Consider the following 24,813-nt stretch of genomic DNA (forward strand, 5'->3'; position numbering starts at 1 on the left):
AGCTTGCTAATCGATTTCCGTTACCGTGCGCTAGCGATCGATCGATCGATCGGCCACGCCCTTGAATTAGAGTCGAAAAACACACGGGGGCGAACCAATCGCGCCATTTGTCACGTGAAACTTTTGCTCAAGACGCTCGGCTCGTTGAACGGTGAGGTATAATCGAACAATCGACGCGAAACGTAATAGAAAGAAAAAAAAAGACGTTTATCGAATTCGAGACACCATTTAAACGATTCGTATTGTCATCCTCAGCCAAAAAGGCGTGTCTCGGTTGCTCGTTTCTTAAGATTTTGCGTCGAAATTACCTAGGTTCTCCTTTAACTTGTTCTGGACGTCTAACTTTATTAGCACTTTAACGTCATTCGCGATCAAAATGCGTTTACAGTGATGATTCGTAAAGTGAACATTTCTATCCACCCTCTTGGAGCCACTGAAACGCGAACGTCGACATTTAAAACTCTGCTGGAGTCGAAACACATAACAGATGTCGCTGCTAGGGTAAAAAGATACTAAATTCAGCCACAAAGAGGGACACGCCATTTTGGCTTAGGATAGCAGCCTACGCGTCTTAACGTACGATTTCTTGTACGAGATACGATGAAAAATCGTAACGTGCACGGTCTGTTGTAGCCGTTAGCGTAATTTAAGCCGAGGTTCTGTCAACGTTCGATTGTTAAAAATTAGGGCGTCAGTCCGTGGAACGATTCGCTGTCGCTGTCAGATCGAAAAGGGAATGGATAGAGGTAACGAAATCGTCGTCTTCGATCGAAATGGTCGTCTTTAGGTCGCGGAACACTTCGACGTAAATTGTATTTAAACACTGTCGTTGTGCTTGGTCAATGTACCCGCGAGCATCGAGGATCGTTCGTAAGCTCGTGAGAGCGTCATTGACAATCTCGGTAATCCATGGGAGCTCGTCTGCATGCAAGCACTTCCATATCTCTCATATCAGATCGGTTTAGTGCCAATTCGTTAGTCGATTAGAGCCTCGCCAGTGATCGTGGTGTTAAACGTATTTAGGATCGTCGGTCGCGGGAGATGACGCCGATGCAATTAGATAGACGATACGAAATTCTAGGGAAATGAAATATATTGATAAACGCGACGATCGAACGAGTCGTTTCACTGCGCGCCAAAACGCGATGAGACCGTTCGATGGATGAACGATGAAAAGTAGAAAGAAAATCGCGTACGGTCACAGATTAGAAAGCGACGATGAACGTAAAGTCTATTTCTATCAATACGTATGTATAATAACGCTCTATCGCATGTTACTTGATTATTCTAACGGTACCTGCACCTACTATAGTTAAGCTCTGCTATACCAGTTCCCTTTCTATTTCCGTTTCGTCTTTTTCTATTTCGCCCCGTTTCTCAGCAACTTAACCCGTAGTTGCTCCTACTTCTATATAACGCCTTCTCATTCTCTCTCATATAAATACTCCAAAAGTGAAAGGACACTCTACGAGAAAAGCTTCCCAATTCTTTATCTTCGAATTTTAAACTTCACCAACGGAAACGTTTGTCCATCGCTTCGGGCGTACCATTAAGTCTTGAATACTGTACATAATAATATATTATATATTAACGTACTCGTTCTGCGATACTAACGGACAATTGTAAATAAAAGATTATACGGTTTCGTTTGAAATATATAGAAACACGTTTTCTGTTAAACGTGTTCGATCATTTCCAATCTTCCTTCTCGATCTCTATCCTCCAATTAATTTTTTTTAATATTAAAATCGAACCCCACTTTATTTTAATTCACAGTTTTGTAGACGAAACGCGTAGCACACTCGTATCTCGTGTGTCCATTTAGAAAATCGATCACTGTAACGTGATAGCAATCACCGAAAAAGCTTTCAAGCCCCGCAGGTGCACAACAATCGACCTTTAACAACTTTTAGAACACACTGCCCCACGGCAATGCAATTTAAAATAAACAAGAAAATCCTTTGTTGTAACAACGATGCATTAAACACAATTTGAACAATTTCGAGGATGTATCGTATTTTTCATTGAAACAAAATCTATAGACATTATTTCATTTTACAGAAGCTTTTATCAGATTTCACGGAAGGGAACCTAATACATTAACACAATGTTCGATTCACTTGGGAAAATACAGGGTGTTCCAAATATTTCCGACAATGTTAAGGAACAGAACTTTTTTTTTGGGACTGGTTTTAAAAAAGTAACATCAAATTCATGCTGGATCCTAGTTGGTAATCAATCAAGAGAAACAAAATTATTACTATTATGATTATTTCTATTATGAAATTTATGCAATATTCGAATTCAGTTCCAATTTTCAAGAATAAAGGAATTGCGAACAATACATTCAACGAAAACAATAATTTAAACTAATATATCTTTATATGAAATACAAAACAAAACATTAATACATATTAACGTTTCTTTAAAATAAAATAAATTTTCTTTATTCCAGCAAAATTATATTTTAGAGTAAATTCGACTCTTGGAACTGCATTTTCACTCCCAAAAATGTTATAGCCATTCCACATCTTTTGAAATACTTAGAATGCACTATTTATACATTTTAACACGATTATGGTTAAAAAGATTATTTTTGAAAAACTTCGATATATTAAGTAAAATTGTAATACGTACTAAAGGTCAAGTTCTCCGAGTTTAAAAAATGTCACTATTGCGTCAAGGTCTGGAAACAAGTGGTAAGTGGAGACTATAGTGTATCAGCATGCATAGAATGATGAATTGCTTCGGTCGAAACTATACTGAAGCTGTACACATTATTACTGACACCTGCAGAACTCCTGTGTACGATGTATGCATTCCATAATGGTTGCATACAATGTACAAATGCACTCAAGAGCAACATCGTCATAAATGAACAGAATGTTTCACAGTTCTCAATTTCAGTAATTATATGTTATGCAAAATTCACGTTTCCCCTTTCCAAAGAAGAGCTAGAAAGCAATCTGTTCGGAAACTCTTGAAACTGAAAGTAGATAGTTCAATGAATACTAATAAGGCAGTATGCAATGGAGACGAAACTAATTTAAAACATTCGATTGAAGAAAACTTTCTGAAGCCGCATCGTGTAGCGAGAAAATGCCACTTGTACCACAGTTTGCAAAAATGATTTGATTTATTTTAATAGAAATAACTTGCAGAAAAGAAGAATAACTGAAGAAACAAACTGACAGGAAGGTAGAATGGAATAAATAGAGCAGAGAAAAATTTAGAAGAAGCAGAAGAAACGGAGGGCAGTTTTTAAGTACACGTAGATCTGGTTATCAAGTTTCAGAGTCATTTCTTCTTTCAGCTCTTTTCTTTTTTGTATCACAGTGCATTTTGTAGGTTTTTCTTTCAATTGATCAAATGAAAATCAAGATTAAATCTTAAGTTCGAGTGTAAATGCTACATAGCTCGAAAATGTAATGAAAAATGGAAGATATTTAGATTACAACAGTGGAACACTAGAATACCTGAAATAAAGAAATTTCCTCTTTTAATGGCCCTACCTTGATATTTTGATATGCAGAGTGATGAGAAGAATCGATTTATGCCAACAGAAATGCATGTTTCCGTTTAAAAGATAAGTGCAAGCGCAATATGCACTCGTACAACTGTACTAAAACAATAGATTCTATCGTGAAAAGATAGTCCTCATTCCGAGGTTCAACTATTCTCTGCATCGATTGTTTGCATCTATGCTTGGAAATGTGTTACAGCTTGTCCCAGTTTCTAGAATCACCCGGTATGTACTCCAATAAATGTACGCAATTGTATCCAGTAGCTGTTATTACCAACAAAGTATAATGGTGGTGCATATTTTTCACTTTATATCTTCGTTTCAGACGAAACCTACTCTCCATATTTTCTAGACTATTTTATTATTCCCTAAAATATGATACCCTGCGGATTACAAAATAGTTTCACGAGTTTCAAGACGATTTCTTTACTTTGAAATTTTTTTTTTACCGTCAATGTCGCAGTGAGTTGAATAAATAATAATAAATAATAAGGTATTAATTACACAAAAGTCTCCAACCAGAATCGTATAGCTATTTTTACATTTTTCCCCCAAACAAGTGATTAAGCGTTGTTCTGATGGATGACGAACCCTTTTCGATTTAAATTCCGACCCCTACAATCGTGTGCAATATCTTTTGGAATTGACGGTTTCATTAGATTGTAGGAGTTGGCAATAAATAACATCTCGAGAAACCCACCAACCAGACAGTAAGAGTTTTACGTGGGTGTACCCCTGGTTTTGCTACCCTTCGGGCGTTTCTTTCGGGATTCGCTACTACTATAACATCTACTACTCGTCTCTGATCACAATTCTTTTAAAAACTGGCTCTATGTTATTGTAATTCAAAAATAGACGATTTTGCTCTGCAATTTCTTAAACTTTCGAATACTAAATATACTAGAAATTTCATATAACTAAATATTACGACTTGAATATACCGAGGCTCGGATAATGTCGTCGTCCATCATCTAGATGGTAAACGATCATCCTGAACATTTTTCATCTTCCAAGCAATAATTCTTCTTTTCAAAATCTGGTTGAATCCTACGTGAAGAAGTATACAATTGAGAAATAAATTAAGAAATAAATTATGAATGCTCCTCAGAACAGTATTAAAAAGGTATACTAAAAAAATTATGCTCTTAAAAGATTGATTATGAATTTTTTGTATCATCTTTTCTAATTTCTAAAATCATGATATTTAATGCCACAGAATACCTCTAGGAAATATGAGATGACATTTGAAACATGGTTGCATCGAAGCCAAAGCAATTAATTGCCATCATTAAAGCGAAAGTGGACATCATTCTGAATTAATCACGTATATTCGCGTTGACTGGTACTTTAATAGATGCACAACTGTTCTAAGCCATATCTCAAATACGAAACATCAGATATATGAATGTTTCAATTAATTTTCGTTTCGTACAACGTATGTGTAAGATTTGTTGACTAAGTTCCCCGTATTGCTATAATAGTTTCAAAGCTCTATCGACCACTTTCTCCACAAACTGTATCTGTAGATTTAGCATTTTAAGAATCGTTCGCAAAAGCCTATTAGATGGCAAGTATCGGACTTTGCAATCCGTATCCTTGTAAGGGGAAGCTGTACAATATTCCGCGAATGATGTGTCCTTCTCTTGCGCTGTGTTGTAACAACTTTGTGGAATCACAGCAAATGTAATTTCGCGCGGAAGAAGCAAAGTTGCCCGATGACGTCGGTCGTCGATTAATCAGCTTTCTAGCGCGAAGTCGTACTCGCTGACGAGCAAATAGTCGCGGGCAGATCGTGGGAAACGTTCGAGCGCCGCGAGTGGTTTCTACATAGAATTCACCGACTCGATCGGCAGCTCCCCATGAACACTAGGGCGCAAGCTTGACATGGGGGAGCTTGCGAGCCATACGCTCGACGGCCAGCCCTGTTTTCAAACAGTCGTCGGGATTGCGTGAGTGCTTCGCGGTCGTTCCAGACCGTAGGGCCGAGGAGTTCTCGTTCTCCTCGATGTCGAAGTACCACGGGAAGATATGACACGAAGAAACATGGATGGAAATGAAGACGCGAGCACAGTGCACCTCTACTGATCGTTTCTTATTATGTCGAGCAGCACGAAACTCGAGATCTATCGATATATATCGCGACCGTGTGGCACGAGAGTTTTAAAACAGTGATCGATGTGAAATTTTACGAAAAATGACTGTTTAAGGATACCATAGAGTCAATTGAATATTTTTGATGGATATTGAATAAATTGCTGCGTCAAATATTCTTCTTAGAATCTCAAGTTTCGACAGTGTTTACAATTTAGGTGACAATTTCTCCTTTGTTTTAATTGATGGTATTTCGAATCGTCGAGATAAAATCTACGACGCGGCATTTATGTGTCTTCTAGATGTCGCGAAGTTTTAATTCTTGAAATTATAAGTGATATTTGAGCGGCTATCGTCCACGATCGAAGACAGCGGAGACATTTAGAGGAGCTGTCGCGGTATTCCTGAAGGTAAAATACGTCGATCGCATCTCGAACACGTTTCGTGTTACTTGTAAGGGTTTGCGTAGCGTTCCCTGGAGGACAATACCACCGGTACATAAAAGTTTCTAAGGTTCGAGACCGGCTAAACTGAAATTTACTCTCTTCCGAAACACCTGTGCAACTTTTCCTATATCTCGCCGACCTCGAATACACCTGTCCGTAGTTTATCAATCGATCTATCGATAGTCGTCGCTTGTTTATAGTGTTTATCGGAAAGCAACGAATGGAATAGGTTACTTTAACACGGAACGATTTCTTGTAATAGAACAAAATTTTCTTTTTTTGCCCAAAAGTTTAGAAATATCTTTAAATCACTCTTCTATGGGTTCTGTAACGTCATACGTAATTATTTCGACTTTTTAGCCTAATTTAATATCAATTAAAATCTTATTTCGAGGAATTCCTAAAAAGAGTGTCCAATATAGGTGAAAAAATTGAAACAAATACGTCATTGCTTTAAAAGTTGTAAAAGAAGCTTAATTTTGTTCATTTGTTATGAACGTTTGTACATAACTTTTTTAATTGTGCTACTCGTCCAGCTTCCTTTTATATTTAAAAGAATGCTGAATACTTTCGTATGAAACGCTTTATTTCAAATTCTTAGAAACGAAATAATCTGTGTACAAGCAAGATTACAGAGTGAAAGTACCAAAGGAACTAAGCGTCAAAGAAGAAAACATCTTATTTAATAATGCGTAGATAAAAATGACATAAACACGTATATTTTCTTCTCAGAACATTTCGATCTATATTGTGAATCCTTTTCAAACAACACATTTGTAATCTATAATTCAGAATTAACATTGAGTAAACGTACAGTGGTGTGTTTTGATCTACGACCTTTTAACAACATAAAAAACAACTGCGTGTCTATCTGTAATTTATCAAGTAAGTCATTAGGTCATACAGTAAGAGTAATAGAATAATATACTTTGTCATTTTAGCATCACAGAGTCCGTGACCGTATACAGTTATTAATTCTAAAATTGACCTTTAAATTATTTATTCATTAAAAATGTTGAAATTATGAACATGTTATAATTATTGTATACACTTGTAAAAAAGCTTTATAACGTAATACCTAATGGGAACTTTGACTCATATTTGTTACGACATTTTTGCTTTCTATTGATGAGTACTACATGTTTCTGAAGTTTGAACTTTCTGAAATACAACAATGTTAAGCATTATATGTTTAATTGCTGATAAATTGCCTTTCTCTATGGTACCTGATAATGTCTAATTATCTACTTAGTCCCTTTGGTATTTGCACCCTATAATTATTCAATTGTGTTGTACTACTCCATGCTACTATATTTACTACGTCGCAGATTACTAAGGACACTACGATATTCTCATGCTAAAATCGATAAATTCTACGACTTCAAAGTCTTTTCAAATCTGAGTTACCCACCGATGCATCGCAATTGCGTTTAAGAAACCTCCTAACGCTTAGTAAAGCGAGAAAGTTTCCCCGAATCGATAGGTATTATTCTCGAATGGCCGTTAAGTGATCGTCCCTTGCGCGGTAATGGGATTACGAGTATCTAATTGCACGTCATCCGATGGAGTACGCCTGTTTACACTAGCGCTGCTCCTAATGAAGTTAAAACCCGGTAATTGCCATAAGTGCATTACGGCTGACACGTAGATAGCATGGACAGTAAAAAAAAAGGAGTTGGGGCAAACGTAGGGAGGTGAGCAGGAAAAACAGACTGAAACTGTCGATGTAGAAGGTCTGTAGGGTAATCGATGACTATTGATAAGTATAATAAATATGCGATTGTTCAGATTTTGAATCTTTATCAAACTTGTGCACAATACTTTAAAAGTTACTTTTGAAGAATGAACCTCTATCAGCCAAAGATATTGAATATTTTCATTTTGTTTTGATTATATTAAAAGAAGAGAGGAAGTCAGAAAACAGAATATTTGAGATTTTAGCTTCATGAAAATTTGCTCGATATATAAACTAGTTTAAATTAACAATTTGTTCACCAGTTTTGTTTTGGGCTAATGACACACCTCAAATTAGTAAAAATAACAACAATATGTAATGTATATATTTACTAATTTCAATTCCTATCCAATTATTCCTTCCTTGAAAAAACATGTATAAAGTACCTTCAATTTTCGGTTCGAAGTATCAGCTGATTTTTAAATGAAATGCCATGTTCATTGTCAATCAATGAATGGCAGTACTAGCCGTCTGCTTTGTCACCAAGAATGAACGAGGTGGCCGATCGAATTCCTGGATCATGGTTCGAGTCATGATCTCCCGCTCCGGTCTAACTAATTCAACTCTCCAAACTATCGAAGAATTTCTCCTATCCAAACCCTTTGTTGCAATGTAAAGCTCGCATCTACGAATCATTGATCGACACACATTTTCAAGTATTCCTTCCTAATCTTGTATTGTTTGATATGCATTTTCTATTTGTTCTCGTAATTCTGTCACATCAGTAATCATACTGATTATACTATCCTAAGCCATCCGAGTCTTGAACTTCACTTTTTAAACACTGTGTATACTACAAAATCATATTTCTCACATTTAATCGACCAAATGACACGCCAGTCCATTTCGTAGGATTGAATCAATAATTTCCAAGATTGCTTGGCCTTTACCGAGTTTAAGATTCATAGGAACGATGACTCAGATCTTCAGAAAAGTCGAGGGTCACGCGTTACGAGTTTTAGACGAAGGACTGTACGTGAAACGAACTAGCAGATGTTCAGAAGAGAGAGGGAGAGATAGAGGGTTACCCACTTCTACATCTAAGTCTGTACATCTACGAAGGGTTACTCGACACCATGAACTTTTCCTTTTCGATGGAAGATTTCTGGGAAAAATTCTCTTCGAAGCAAATTCTGATAGTAACGTTAGCTGATACATTCTTCCAAACATTCCCCAAGTTATCCATATATTCATGAATTTTCAACGTAATAAAACGTTTTATTAAATATTGGCAATAAAATGTGTTCTATCATAGGTGTTCACTACGTTGCAAAAAAAACCGATCGTCAATGTTATGTTAGAACATTTTATGGAACATTTTATGTAACTGGAAAATGGTGAATGTAATTCGTTGAAACTTTTTTAGTTAGTAGAGCTACTGGAAATCTACAAAAAAGTATTAAACATAATTATCGTAGAACCTTATGTAAATTTGTTAAATGTTAATAACGAATTTTTAAGAAAAATCGACAGGGAGTAGATGCCTAAATTTTTCGACGAAAAAAAAATTTCAAATCATTCTAGAAAAATTATTTTTGATTGCGGGGGTTAATTAGAATCATTTTTGATAGAAACACATACTCTTGAAATGTTACGCATTTTTGAGAAAAAAATTCTTCACTAAATATATAATGTGTATTAATAATTTTTCCTTGAAATTTCACACAAATCATTAAAAAGTCATGACTCTTAATCCGAAAATTTGTGTCAAAATGACCCTGCATCCGAATTAGATCTGTATCGCGTGTCAGGCTTCGGACCTTATATAAAACTTATACGTCCTGGAAAATCAATGCTTCGCACGACCTTTTATAGTGCAGACGATATTAACTTTATCGCGGGTAAACACTTTTTATTTCGAGTACCATGTCATGAATTCGGGATACAAAATCGATCGGTAGACCGAGAACATAATTCATAATGGAGAGGAAATAATTTTCTGCGCGAACGCTGACGTCGTTACACGGAATTTTCGTGGCGCGTGGAGCCGTCAGATCGATGAAACGTAAAGGTTCGTCCGTGAGAAATTTATTTGAGTGGGCGAGCGACCAAAACACCTGTTGTGAAGCGTCCTCGGACTTATGAAACTCAGCTGCGCGGCAACAATCTCAAGAAAAAATTCACAACGAAACAAACGCGTACGCGTGTCAGCCCGCGAACTAAATTGTATCTTTCGAAGCCTCGCTTCTTTCACGCGTAGAAATCGATTCGAGCGAGCAACAAGTTTCGTCGCTTAATTTAAAAATGAATGCAACAGGCTCACGTCTATGATTCCCTTGAGCTCGAACCAGTCGGTCAATCGAATTGTCCTGGACGGTTAAAGAAGTCTATAAGAAGAATTAGATAGTATTGCGTCTAGAGGTTTTAATCGTATCGAATTTAACACAATGTATCTACTTGTTAGCCATCTTAAGTAAACAATCACACCTATATTTTTTCAGTTTTTATTTATATTTAAATTTTGTTGGTTGATTGATTTTTAATTGATACTAAATGGCCATATTTTCATACCAATTATATAAAGTACAAACAATTACTTTCTGTATATCAAAGAAGACCAAACTAGGGCCTGAGAAAATTATCTACAATAAAATATACTCATTTAGTCTGCGTTCGTTATCAAATAAATTCAAGAAAAAATCTTTCTCACGGTACAGTCAAATTATTCCGACCACGAAACTATCAGCAAAAAGAAAATTAAATCGATCGATTGCAATTTGCTTTCAGACCAGAAAATTGTATTCCGCTTCGTAAGTGAAGAGGACTGTTCTATCGTGTACATGCATCTACCAACCCCATAAAGGACGTATCGATGATAGCTAGAAGTTCTGTGCGGGAACAGTCAGGGCCACGTGGTTTGAAATGTCGTCGAGCTTGAAGTGAATCTATACTTCGTGAAAAATCACGCGGATTAATCCGTACGGAGATCACCGTTGAAGGACGCTGAAAGGGGAAGAAGGGAAACACGTGATCTGATTGGATACTCGCGATGGGCCGGAAGCATAAGCGTCGCCTGATACCGGAACAGGATCGCAGGATATGCGGCAGTATCTGTTTCTGTCAGTTCACAATTGTCATCAGTTGCGTCGCGCTGGTTTATCTGAGTGTGGCAATCTACATGCCGTCCCACAGGTAAATGACAAGGCTGCATCGATTAATTGACCAAGGTCGATCGTAATGAAGTTACGACTCGTCCGGCCTTAATTTCCTCGGAGATCTATAACACGTTGTCCGACCCTGACTCTACCTAACTTAAGGGGATTTCCTCGTATCTCGGGTAAACGAAATTGATTCCTCTTTTTTTACGTTTTCTAAAATACATGTAGGAGAATCCTTTAAAAATAAGAGACATCGTTCGTAAATGTAGCCGTTCAAAACGTTCAAATAATACTGCTTTCAATTATCACAAGTTTTCTTATGTAAAGTGTACATTTTTAAATGCTAATACGTGGGTGATAAATAACATTTTTTTAAATTGCGCTTATACGCATGAAAAATAAATTGTACTGCAATGTCATTAATTTTATGCAATTCTTATGAACGCCTCATGTTGAATAATAATCAATTTGTTTTTTTACATTTCCGTTTAGCGGATGAGTGGAAATCGCATTCATCGAATACGATGATATTTTCGACGTATAACTCGTTAATTATTACAGGAAAATTCACGAAATAATTTATATAACATATTCACAAGTGTGTTAATTAGCAGAGCAGCTTTCAGTTTGATATTTCGCGGACTTTATCGAACAAAATTCCAAACATTTTTCCTTTCTCGACTCGAGATAGAAAGGAATCCCATTAAGAGGAACTTTTCGTAAAAATCGAAAAATCCTGAATAACCTAGGAAAAATCTACTTTCGTTCTTTACATATTTGTTAAGAATATATACTTATACTTCTAATTAGTCTTCCTTTCCTAACTTCGCAATATTAAAAATGATATTTGTTTAATAATTTAATTAACATCACGAGTCAAGATTTATCGTCGAAAAATTCATTCCACTGAGTGCACGGAATATCGTGTTCCGTCATGCGATATCCAAAGTGCCTTGGGGGAAATATTAATGAAGTCGATGCAATTAATTCCAGAGCCTTTCACGCGGGGATCGATCCAGATCCAGTCATGTGCCAAACCATTAATACCACCTTAGCTAATAATTGTGGCTGGGCGAGTTGCGGGGAGTGGTGCCTAACAAAAACCACCGGATTTTGCCCTCAGATTCATGCAACCGTAAGAAGGAATGGCACGGACATCATTTTCGAGAACTGTACGAAATTCAACAGTATAGCCTGCCCACAGGTACGCATTAGCATCGAATCATAATTTCAAACAAAAACGATTTAGCAAAATGCAAATTTTCCAAACCGAATTCACAGCAACAAGGTGAATTTTTCTCAAATTCATCGGACTACTGAAACTCCTATAAAACAGTAACTTGAACATTCTCTAGAAATGTAAACAAAAGGAATTTCTAACGATTTGTAAACATTTTAGAAATTTTTATTAATGTAACTATAAGTATCTAACACCATTTGCAAAACAATATACGTCGAGAAATATAACGAGAAAAGACGAAGTATGTTTGACACGCATGAGTAATAAACGCGAATGAAATAATACGTAAGAAGAGAATGACAGAGTGCCAGGGAAAGAAATTCTCTATGGTCAGACATATCTTGTATTCAGTACGATAGAAACTCCTTTCCAATAAAACTTGCAAATATGTAGGTAGTATTTCATTAAAAGAAATTAATAGTGACATTCCTCAAATTCTTGAATGTTCACTTTAAAATTAAAAAAAATTTCTTATATTTTGTAACTTTTTGTAATATTTTATGGGAGCCACTCTGTGTGTTGTTCACGCTTCTTCCACAGTCTTTACAAACTTTACTTACTAAACTTTAGGAGCATATAAATTTCCTTTAATACGTTACGATTTTTGAATTTTTCATATCTACTTTATAGGTTTTCCCCTTATGTTCGTTGGTAAACGATATTTTTCAAACTCCTGTCGGAACTGTAGCGCTCTAGGCAAACAAATAGGTATCCAGAAGACCCTGTGATATTTACTCCCGCAGTGGCTGTAACACGGACTAAATTGATCGGAAAAACTTTAAAACTATGCTTCCCGTAGGACCGTGCGGAAAAATAAGGTTTACGGATCACCAAGCACTTGTTACATTATACGCGGAATGAATTTCGTCGCCGACAACAATTTTCCATCATCTTCCTTGAAACCGATGCTATGTGTCTCGAATTCGTTCGTCGCAATATCTAATATGGTCGCAGAATAATTTCTTTTCTAATTTTACACTCTTTAGTTATTTCTGATTTCGATAATGTAATTAGAGACCCGTTTCTTTTTAAACGTTCAATAATATCGTTACTCACACGGAAACTGAATCGCGTAGTTATAAATAAACAGGGTGTTTGTATTAAAAAATTAAATTAAAAAATTTGAAATCATTTACAAAAAAATTATTTTCGGTTGCGAGGTTCCAATACAATCATTTTTGGTCAATAGATATACCCCTGAATTCCTACGCATATTCGAGAAAAAAATTCTTTACCGAAAATTGTAATGTCTGATCATACATTGATATGTTTCACTGAAATTTCATGCGTATGTTTAAAACAGTTTAACTCCTGAATGGATTGAAGGACTTTAATGTTTCAAGAGGCAAACAACGCGTATTTTAGTGTAGAATATGTAGAAATTGCAAGAATTTTCAAAAAGATGTTCCTTAACCCCGTAAAATGAGAAAACCCCCATAACTCTTACAATAGTCACTGAATCAAACTGAAATTTATTCTCGAAGTAGAGCTTATGGATATCTACAAAAAAGTATTAAACAACTTTTCTGTACAGCGTTAAACAAATTTATTAAAAAGGAAAAACGAATTTTTAAGAAAATTCGGCAGGGAGTGCCTCAATTTAAAAAAAAAATTTGAAATCGTTCTAGGAAAATTATTTTCGGTTGCAGGAATCAATTACAATCATTTTTTATAAATACACATACTCCGAAATCCTACGTACTTTCGAAAAAAAAATTCTTTACCGAAAATATACTGTGTGCCCGGAAATGTTTCTATAACTTTTTAACGGAGCCTCTATCCACAAATTAGTATCCTTGATTTTCGTCTTATTTTGGCCTCTAGAATCTACCATTAAAATTTTTGTCAGGGGTTGTAGAACACCCTGTATTTACATTTAAGATCCATTTATCATACATCGACAGAACTCATTTCGATGTGATGGCGATTGTATTAGAGGAAGAAAATAATATAACACGAACAAAAAACAGGAAATGGAGTACCCAGGAATGTCCGAATAAATGAACAAAACGATAGTTATATTTGAAATACTTGTTTCGTAAATATTTACCACTATAACAGATTGAACAAAACACAAATGCGAAAACAATGATCGTGGCATATAACAAAATTGAAGAAATGATTGCCAATGCAATTAGCAATGAAATTGATCGATCGTTTTTGGTACGAATTAATTCTGGTTCGCTGTACGGTGTATGGCTATCTCTCGTATTAAAATCGAACCGACATTTATTTTCCGCTCTCCCGCGAACGTACAATACCCCATGCGATCAAATTACTCGCGACAAGAGCTCGAACGTCAGCTATTACAGATACCCACGCAGACCGTCATTATCGCAGCTTTGCCTCTCAGAATTTTATTTTCCCGTGTCAACTGCAAAGTCGATCTCCGCGTAGCATCCACTTCACCCTTATTGTTCGCTCCAATCGGGCGTATTGCGTCTTCCGTGAGAAGTAATTCATAGGGCTGCGTCAACGGTCGCGCTAAAACACTATTCTCCAGAGTTCTCGTATTTCTCGTGACAAAAGAGTCGATCAACCGTACGGTTCGAAAGCGGCGACTGCGTTTTTAATTAGCCGTGGGGACAAGTGGTACGTCAAACGTTGCTTCACGAAGAGGTTTCCATTACTTTGTCGCGCTTAAGATATTGATCATTCCGGGAAAGTGATAAAACTAAAAGTCACTCGATAGCAAAACTAGAAATTTATCTAAATATCAGCCGAATTATTTGTTACAAAATTGGGAAAATGAGTATTACTTAAATCATGATTTGAAGAGAACGAGTGAGATTTCACTTCATAAGGGATTTAAAAGGTAAAAAATATTGTGGATTATAGATATTGCCCTACGAAACCACTAGAAAAAAGTAAAGCTGAAAGATGTAGATTGAGCAATTAACAAATTATTATTACTGCTATCGTTGTTGAGGTAACAGATTCATTGATATGAATTGAAGGAATCGGTGGCTGGTCGAGCACTTGTGAGAGAGTTACAGGTTGATCGTAGCCCTCTGTTGGCGAATGCAGGAACTGTCACTTCAGCTCAATATGCCAACATTTTTTGGAGAATATAGATACTCTGGATAATCAAACCCCAGTTAATGGATGCCCTATTGTATCTAAAAATAAAGTGTGGTGTTGTAGGATGAACGACGTTATCTTTAATCCGTTTTACCACGATGCTTTTGCAGACAGAATTCTAGCTAATGTAGTCGGGAGCAGTAAAAAAAAGCTATTGTTCGCGGATCGAGTACCTTTCGCGCAAAGTGCTTTCTGAAATGACCAATCTGATACATTGGGAGGGCTAGAAAAGGAAAGAACGAATAGTTTCAGAAGGCTAACTCAACCGAGAGACGGCGTTGATCAGCGATCTACCGCGAGACGCAATTACTTAGCGTTCTCGATTATTTACGCATCGGACGTGTCGTGCAACGGTCTGACGGAAGTTTTTCGAACAAAAACCAAGTTCCGGCACATGTGAAGCCGTAAATGATATCGCAGAGTTTAGCTAATGTAATGAACATACTCTGTCGTACGTTACTTTGATGCGGTAACCTTGTTACCTGCTACCGTAACCCCCGCGATCTAGTTCAACGTCTTGAATTACTTTCTAATGGCTCGTGTCCTATTCATCCACCGCGCCTTTTATCGATCAAGTTTTAGTGCTACGCATCGTGTTTAGGGATGGAATTTAGAGCTTCGAATGGAATAGTTGAAAGCATGGATAGGAGTTCTCATTCTCGAATCAATAAAAGTTAAAGATTTCTAACTGACGGTGTTTGTAATTATATGTTTGGCGTTATTATTCGAGGTAGGTGAACTCCATTCTGGATCAATACAATTCAACGTATTTCGATTCAGAGTACAGTAACTACGAGGGTCATTCAATGAGTAAAGAGACAAATGTCTGAAATTGTAAAAATATCTAACTGAGAGGTACTATACTTTCAGAATCATAAACTGATGCTTTTGTTATTAACTTAAAACAGCTGCACGACAATTATTTCAGACAAGATTTCTGGTAATTAGAAAATGCAAAATCGTCTGAATTGTAATGCCTATTCCATGTTTATACTTCACATTGGCTCTACAACGCAGCAGAATCTATACTATCTATTGATACATTTTTTATTATAGTGATCAGTACGTGGCCAGGAACCAATAAAACAAACCTACAAATAATCATCAATCATCCTGAGTTTCTATCGTGAGAAAAAGTGTGTTAGGCTGCAGAATCTAGATTACACTCTGGGGATTGCTTCCAAAAATGAAGACTAGGTGTTGCGTGACTGTTATACCTTCGGGGTTAATATCTAGCTGAATCATCCCTAATCTTTTCCAGGACGACATAAATATACAAAGTACATTAAGTTAAAAACTATACTTTTATCCATTTATTTGCACGAACGTTTATAAACCTGAAATTGTTTATAACTTATGAATTTTAATGCAAAACCTAGTCGTACAAAGCACTCGGAAAACAGTTTCCCTAAACACTCTCTAAGTCTATAATTTTCAAAGTCATTCTTTTGATTAATTATCAGAGCAATGAATTCAAAAGCACTACAATTTTTATAATCTTTAACAAACTAATGTGAAATCTGTATCCTATGTCTGACATATGTTTGACATTTTCTACTTGAAAAGATGAGCCTCATCCTTGCCCCTTATTTTGCATTCACGATTATGGCTCAAATATCTCAAAGAAAGTGAAATACCCTACAAAAGTAAATAGAAAATTATTAAATTGCAATGTATAAAATCGATTCACCATTATGCTAGCAAAGACATTTGTTGGATAGATAAACAATACAATAGAATTTTGACTATCAATGTTATCTTCTTTATCTTTCCAATCGTTCGAAATCGATTGATTGCTCGTTTCAGGCGAACATGGCTTCCCTGAAAAAGTACAACTGCAACAACGGCAGCGAGTGCAGCGTACTCTCCGGAGTTTTCAACTGCAATCTCGGCCACTGCTCGAACACAAGCGAGCTGATGTTGTGCCACTACAAGGCCGACGGCATAGTCGTCGACAGCGAAAAGGACAACATGAAGCTCAACGGCAATTTCAGCTGCCAGAGTTCCAGATGCACGAAAATCAAATACCCGTTCAGCTGCGATCGTTATTGCCCGAAGATCAGCACGTCCGACGTGAACGTGTACCTCATGCAAGACGACAATATCATTACCGCGAAATGCGAACGCGCCGTTGCCCTGAACACAGCTAACGGGAATTTGCCTGGAACCAGGCTGACCGAGCCTGTGAAAGTCTGGGACAACAAGAACGGGAGCATCGTAGCCAGCTGCATAGCTGTTAGCAAAGAGAGAAACACCGTGAGGTAAATATTAACAGAGGTAGCATATTTTCCGATGCACCGTTTTTACACCACTTTAATCGAAGATAATAATTATTTGAACAACCCAGTATTTGTTATAAGTATATTAAATAAAATATTTGCAATGAACGTTATTAATGCAGCTCGTGTAATCTTTAGTTCTTTTTAAAACTTCAAATATTTCTTTTTAATCATTAAAAAAATTGTTTTAAAACTCATATACTTTGATGTATTTACGTACAAAGTAGTTGCACAATTTAAAATACTTATACAAACCCCGATGAGGATGTAAACCATCGTTACATAATTGTTCTGGAAATTCTAAATAAACTTCTAATTTGAATTAAAGTGAGTTCAACGTAACTAGGACACACAGTTTGAGACCAAATAATAGTAAACTATCACTGTTGCATAACAGCATCTTGATAACTCAGTCAATACTCGCTAACGACATCAATACTCCGCGATAGCTGAAATCACCATAGTGAATCTACTATGAGGGTACCTATACGTTCGAATATACTGCCTATACAGAATCTATAAGTTCTACAGCATACAGCTTTTTTTTTTATTTAAAAACAATCGTTAATTTCGAGTCGATGAAGCATAAAATTGTATTAAACGTAATACTATGACACAATTTACGAGTAATTTTTTTTCTATTTAAGAATAAATGCAAAATTAATACTTCTTGCAATGGCTTCAGTGATTATATTCAAAGCTAAAGCCATGAAAAGACTAAAATTATGACAAAAACACTGAGTAAACTCTATTAAAAAGTTATAATCGAATTAAAGACATTTTCAGCACAATGATTGAACGGTCTAAATGAACGCAAAGCTTGAGGTCAAATTATGATAAACTCAACGGTTGCGTAATACCACCCTGATGGTTCGGTCAATACTGACTAACGACGTCAATCCTTTGCAACAGCCGAGATCACAAATCCATTAGGAGGAAGTTCCACGTTCGAGTAAACTCAATGTGTGGTAATTAAGACGTCAGGTAGCAAACAGTTCAGCGATTATCCGTATCATTTGGTTGGATGTGTTCAGTGTCAGTGAGCGCGAGAGGAAAAGCGACCAAGAGTTCGATGCATTCGGTCGCGCCAAGGGTCAACATCTCCGCAGCTATAGGGGCAAAACATCCCCCATTTCACCCTCGTATTTTCTCCCTTTCAATTCCAACGATCCGCAGTTTTCGTCGAAAACCGAGCTACGGTATAAGAAGCGACGGTATACAATGGACTCGTCTCGAAACCACCACGAATCTTCGCGTCGATCGTGCAATCTCGCGTAAAAGCGATTCCCCGTTCTTGAAATTGACTCTCGATCCCGTTATCTCTGAAACTAACACGAAACCTTCTTCGAATCTTCGATAGCGGGACAAGCAACCACGATGAATTACGTAGTAATCGCATTCCCTGGGCTTTAATCAGAATTTAGTTTGTCTACAATCCCGTTCACGGGCCAATTTCCATCGATAGGGTCCGCCAGTCGACTCCACGAATAATTTTCAGGGAATAATAGACGTGAAATACTGGAATCGATTCTCGACGCGATAACGATAATGCTAAATACGACTGAGGTTCTAAGATTCCAATGATTTTGTTATGCGCACTGGATTCTAGAAAAGAGTTCTCTTTCGAGTCGTCAACCCCTTTCATAATAATCAAAAATTCTACGACTTCGCGCCAAAAAAATTCCTAAAAAAGCATTTTTAGTAGGGCAATAGAACCATTAAAAATGGGTACTTTAGAATATAATTTGAACTTAATATTTCGTCATCGATCAATAATTAACGACTTTCAATATTTTTTAAAAATTTCCTACTTTTTACAAGAAATCCGGGATCCCAACTGTCAAGACCAAACTAAAATATTTTGGTTAACCAGTGATCTATAAAATTAAAAATAAATGAACGTCACGGTACAAATAGGAGACGCAGCTCGGCGTTGTTAATGCAACCTCGACCGTAGTAGGATGCAAATATTGGTTAGGCTGATGACGTTCATGAGAACAGAATTCATTCGCGTGTTCTGAATTTGTAATTGCATTCTTGCGGGTTGTACACGGTGTCAATTACTTCTTATCGGGGAACGTGTGACGTTTCCTTATAGTCGCATTCTTAGAGACTAGAAGACACCGATAAGGGTATTTCCATGGCAACCATTGATCCTGCGACTTTGCCCGATTCACCAGCCGAGGGCCACGTTTTTCTGGCTCGTGTGTCCGCCAAACATTCCATTTATGTCGATATTTCGTCCCACTTTTTTGCGATCACGAATGTCTCGTTGTTCCGCCGGCGAAACGATCACCGGAGAGAAATAACGAAAAGTTCTTCTATGAATCAACGAAAAATGCCTGTTCCCGAGACCGTATTCGAATTGTTGCGAAAACAGAGGAATAATTCAAAGAATAAAGTAGTAAAAGAAATATGAAATTTATGAGAGACACTGTCTTCAATTACCATTTGCTTTCAAAACGAAAAACGTAACCCAAATGAGACTGAAGTGGAAAATAGGATCATATTTTGTGATAGATCGTGAAAACTTTGTGAAACAAAGGAACTTTATTAATATTGACTTTTTCCCGATACTGCAGTGGTTTCTCGGGGGACAACTGTAAGTAAGATAAATGGCTGTTTCGATCATTTAGAGACTGGTATTTCTTATTGACATGTATGACAAATTTCTAAGAAATATGTTTCCTTTCCAACTACTTAATCGAATAAACTTGTACTTTTCTATTAAGTTTAATAAAATGTTTCACAGATTAATAAACTCCTGGCCTAAAATTTTATTAATATACTAAGGTGTCTACTAATAACAAACAAACTGTTCATCGAAAACCTTATTTAACGACCGAAAGTTTCCACGCACCAAAATATTCCAAGTAACCTTTCAGGCTTGATAACAGGAATTATCTTCGCTGACCATTAAATTAGAGCGTGATTACCGACCCAGTTGATGCTTAGATAAGTGAAAGCTAACATACTTCGCGATTCTTCCAAGTCATTATTCAACATAATAGTTAGTCTAAAAGGGAAAAAACTTTTTTAACGTTGACGGTAATTAAAGATCGTGAAAACTGCAATTTTAGACTTATTTAAGAATATTATACCCCGTAAGTGAAAAACAATTTGTTCATTTTATATAAGAGAACAATTTCAATCAAGATACTCCTATCAATATAATGGAAAATATGAAACTACATTAATAGTTGCATCAGTGATTGCAAATTATAGGACCATTCTTTGTGGTTCTCTTCAAGTTTAGAAAATTCATCCGCTTGTATATATGTATATTAATTTTATTTATAAAAGTATTATAAAAACCTAAAGAGATATTTGTAGATCTAAACGATATTTTAACATAACTAAATTCTGTGACACTTTTCCAGAACAACTTGTCAAGTGTAATTTATTAACTTCGTAAATGAAAATATGAAAAGTCAGAAATGAGACGTACACAGCTGTCTTTTTGTATACAAATGATAAATGGCAGTAAAAATGATTTTTCTTCGAATCCTTTTATCCTGAAAGTGACAACCTAGTCTTTCCAAGGTTTATCGATCTGTATGTTTTCGAGTGGCTGGACTGTCTGAACATTCAGGAAGATATTCTAAGGGCTGTTTCATTATCGTATTCCAACTTGTGTTTCGCAGGACAGAGGATTGCGTAAACGGCACCTTGTTAAAGGAAATCCCGGTGCCACAGCCATACATCAACTTTACGACCTTTCTGACCATATACGAAAAGAGCTTGCAGAATCCTGTAGATCCCACTAACGCCTACATACCAGCGCAACGAACGCTCACGATCTACAATAGTTCTCGTCTCTACATCAACGTTGAAGGTTGCGTTAACACGCTGAAGGGGGAATGTAAAGATTTTCTTGCCACTCATGGTCGAGATGGCGACAATCAGACGGCGCAGAGTAGATATCCCTGCTACTACAACAAGGTAGGTTATTTCCCGACACGCATCCATTCTCCAATCATCATAAAATATTTGCACGTCTTTGCAAACTTTTGGTCAGTTTAATATTCCAACAACTAACTTCGAAATGCTTCCTTTACATAGCTATTTATTGAAACTATGTCTAGAATTGTCTATAGTTCCATCTCTGTGTCACCTTTTATCAATTTAATGTAAGGCTATTTTGGAAATATAAAAGCTACCGTTTCGAACTATTGAATAAATTTACTTCTTTGAAAATACTTTTACTATATATTTTACTTATACTTATACTATAAGGAATTTTTAATTGCCTACATAAATTAGACTTTTGATTAATTTTCACCCATTGCTTGAAAATGTAAAGATGAAAGTAAATAAATTTAGATTGAAAATGTTATTGTATAATCTCTTTTCACAATTTATTTTCAAATTAAGGGCACTTTCAAACGCGTATTTATAAAACAAAGGTAAAGTAGTTCATTTTACGCTTTGAAGGATTAAAATAAAACACTTTATTTTATGCTTTAAATTGTCAAAATAAAGTATTTTCTTTTATATTATGAATTCCAAAACTCAAACTACTTTAATATACATAGTATTATATGCAGTTTCAAGGTATTGTTTAAATTTGTTCCGCGCGATTTGTCCCACGTTACATTACTAATTACGCCAGTGGTGAGTAGCGACGAAAATGCTTGCACATGCTACCACGAAACATTCTTGGAACACGATGAAATACGGAACACGTTGAATAAAATATATGCTTGACATCCAATTTCATGGCTTTCTATTGAAAATTCTACGACCATGCACTCGCGAGAAAATAGCAAATTTTACCGTGTAATGTCGAGTCTATCTGGATCCGCGCAATGTAAAGTGAAAAGAGAACAAGTAATTCAAGGCGTCGTTATTTTACAAAATTGAAAGACTAATCGTTAGGAGCTGTTGTAACGCGCCGATGCAAAATGATTTGATTGGAGATCCAATTAATGGAAACGAACAACGGTCCGGATGACAAGCTTTCCTGTCGAGAGATGGAAAACACATTGTTTGCATCGAATAGCATGAAATTCACTCGAATTACTCGTTAAACCACATGCTAAATAAAATAGGCCAGCAGTTACGCAACACCTTTATCTGTACGCCCGTCGAATCGTTCGAAGGCGCATCGCTCGTTTCCACTGTTAGCGTAACATGAACTACAGAGTAATTGTGTTCTGGAACAGTAATTTGAAAGGAACGTTCGGATAGAATTTCAATTGTTCCTTGCAATGTTCTAAAGATGGAAATCTTTTTCCACGAAATTTCATTACGAAAGGATTTGATGCTAAATCGAAGTGATTACTTGGAAGTTCAAACGAGCGATACGACGAAACGTCGTTATAGGAATCGGTAAATTGATTTAAAAAGTTGCTCGGACAAATAGAAAAGATCGATATTCAATTTTCGTATTGAAATGATGTATTCTGTCGCGACTGGATGTTCAATTGCAGACTTCCTTTAAACGTTACTTCAAATTTATTATTACCACATGCGGATGCATGTTATATAAAAATAATCTTTTTCCAAACAGTACCAAAAATGACAATTTTCGAATGCTACCCTTCGTGTCCGCAATGCATGTTCCCTTATTTTTTACTGCGTCTTCTGACCACGCATTCGACTTTCATTCTGTTTCAGAACAACTCGTTCTTCGTGGTGGCACGTTTCGATCTCAACAAGACGCGAACGGAATTGCTGATCGCCATAATCGTGCCGTCGGGTCTGTTCGTCATCAGCCTGACGACGTTGGTTATAATAACGCGATCGGTGCAGGTCAGTGTTGGGCAAAATTCAATCGACTTGACGATTGACGATCACGATTAAAATGCATAATCGTTAATCGCTCATAACGATTACAACGTTATTATTTGTAAAAATAACGAAGTTACAAATGGTTTGTCGCGCAGGTGTCGAGTATACAGGAATGATTCGTAAAATGAACATCACTTCGGAGTAGGTCTGTTCATCTTTCGTACAGCGGAGGTGAAATTCATTTAAATGTCTTTCACTGGACTCTAAGAAGGACCCTCCAAATTGGGAGGGATAGAAATGTTCAATTTACGAATCACGTGTTTATTTTAAGAATCACCACTGTAACGATCCCTTCAATCGTCAATCGCCACGAGCAATTAATTCCATTAATTGACTAATATTAATCGCGACTTGCTTCCGACGACTAAATTTTCGATCGATCTCTTTGATCGATCGATCACTCGAACGAAATTAATGCCCAACTCTGATGCAGGTGGGCGATGACGCTAAGATGCGGTGCCGCTATTGCGTCGACAAGCAGGAGGTCGAGGGTGAGGACAAAGGATTGGTCGAGGCGACGCCCTCGTCGTCTCAGGGTCAGATGAGCGAGAACGAGATCAAAAGTATGGCGCTTTAGCAGTTTAAGCCGCCTGGGACGAGCACCGCGCTCCGCTACGAGAGGGTGCCATTGATCGACACCGACGAGGCTGAGGACTCGTTTTAACGGGGACATCGGGCGCCGTTCGGTCTCGATTAAAATTACAGTGGATTTGATCGATGCTCGAGCGAACGTTCCCGCGAATTTTACGCGTTGTTTTCATCGCGCCAAGGGAGGGCAGTTTCGTGGAATCGATGGCGATCGCGTTAAGTGTCAAGTGTACATAGGTGAACGTGGACAGCGATGGAGATTAATCGAGCATTTCTGAAAGAACGTCTTCGTGCTTATGGAAAACAGTGCAGGGCCGTGTGTTCCAGCACGGCTGACCGCGATACCATCGAAGATGACATTTACGAATTTTAGATAAGAATCGAAACGTTCACCGTGCAACCACTTTGGCCGTATCGCAATGTTTACGATGTAAACGACTTTCTGTGTATAATTGTCGACTTCATTGATCATTCTACGTTTGCAGCACAGTAAACGAATATGTGACTGAAAATGTTACGTAAATTTTTGTAAATGCTACTTGGTTACATACCGAAGGATAAACTGAAAGAGACGTTCTAGAAAAGACTGATTTTTCGGTGAATGTAAACCCTTTTATCAATCTTGGGCGGTGGATTTTTTTATTTATGTCTTGACTCGTGTGCTTTTGGAATAAAATTATAAAACCTATAAACGTGAAATAAAGATTATAAATATTTGAAAGAAATTGTGAGAGGAAACTGAAAATCATTTGTTACTGAAATATGAAAAATCAAGTTAAACTTTTTATATACCTTTTAACCTATTTCACTATTATTTCGATACTATTATTGTTTTCTATTTATGACTATAATCTTAATCTTATGTTTATAGGCAATGTAGCTGGTTTTAGTCTGAAGATTACTTAAAACACAAGTCGAAACATAATTTAAAGAAATGCT

The 24,813-nt window shown here is 36.6% G+C and overlaps 2 protein-coding genes across 2 annotated transcripts in view; one reads left to right on the forward strand and one right to left on the reverse strand.

Moving 5' to 3' along the window:
- The window catches only part of LOC122400395 (cilia- and flagella-associated protein 298), a 131,886-nt gene that overhangs the window by 85,149 nt on the left and 21,924 nt on the right, over nt 1-24,813 (reverse strand). The window lies entirely within an intron of this gene.
- LOC122400393 lies at nt 5,886-24,066 on the forward strand. The gene is made up of 7 exons (XM_043401841.1): nt 5,886-6,024; nt 10,523-10,927; nt 11,887-12,097; nt 17,021-17,475; nt 21,138-21,435; nt 23,113-23,247; nt 23,720-24,066. The coding sequence occupies exons 2-7, from the start codon at nt 10,785-10,787 to the stop codon at nt 23,861-23,863; spliced, it is 1,386 nt and encodes a 461-aa protein (XP_043257776.1). The 5' UTR covers nt 5,886-6,024; nt 10,523-10,784; the 3' UTR covers nt 23,864-24,066.

This window comes from Colletes gigas, unplaced genomic scaffold (assembly GCF_013123115.1).
Source record: "Colletes gigas isolate AHSC1104 unplaced genomic scaffold, ASM1312311v1 Colletes_gigas_Sc00017, whole genome shotgun sequence".
Lineage (NCBI taxonomy): Eukaryota > Metazoa > Arthropoda > Insecta > Hymenoptera > Colletidae > Colletes > Colletes gigas.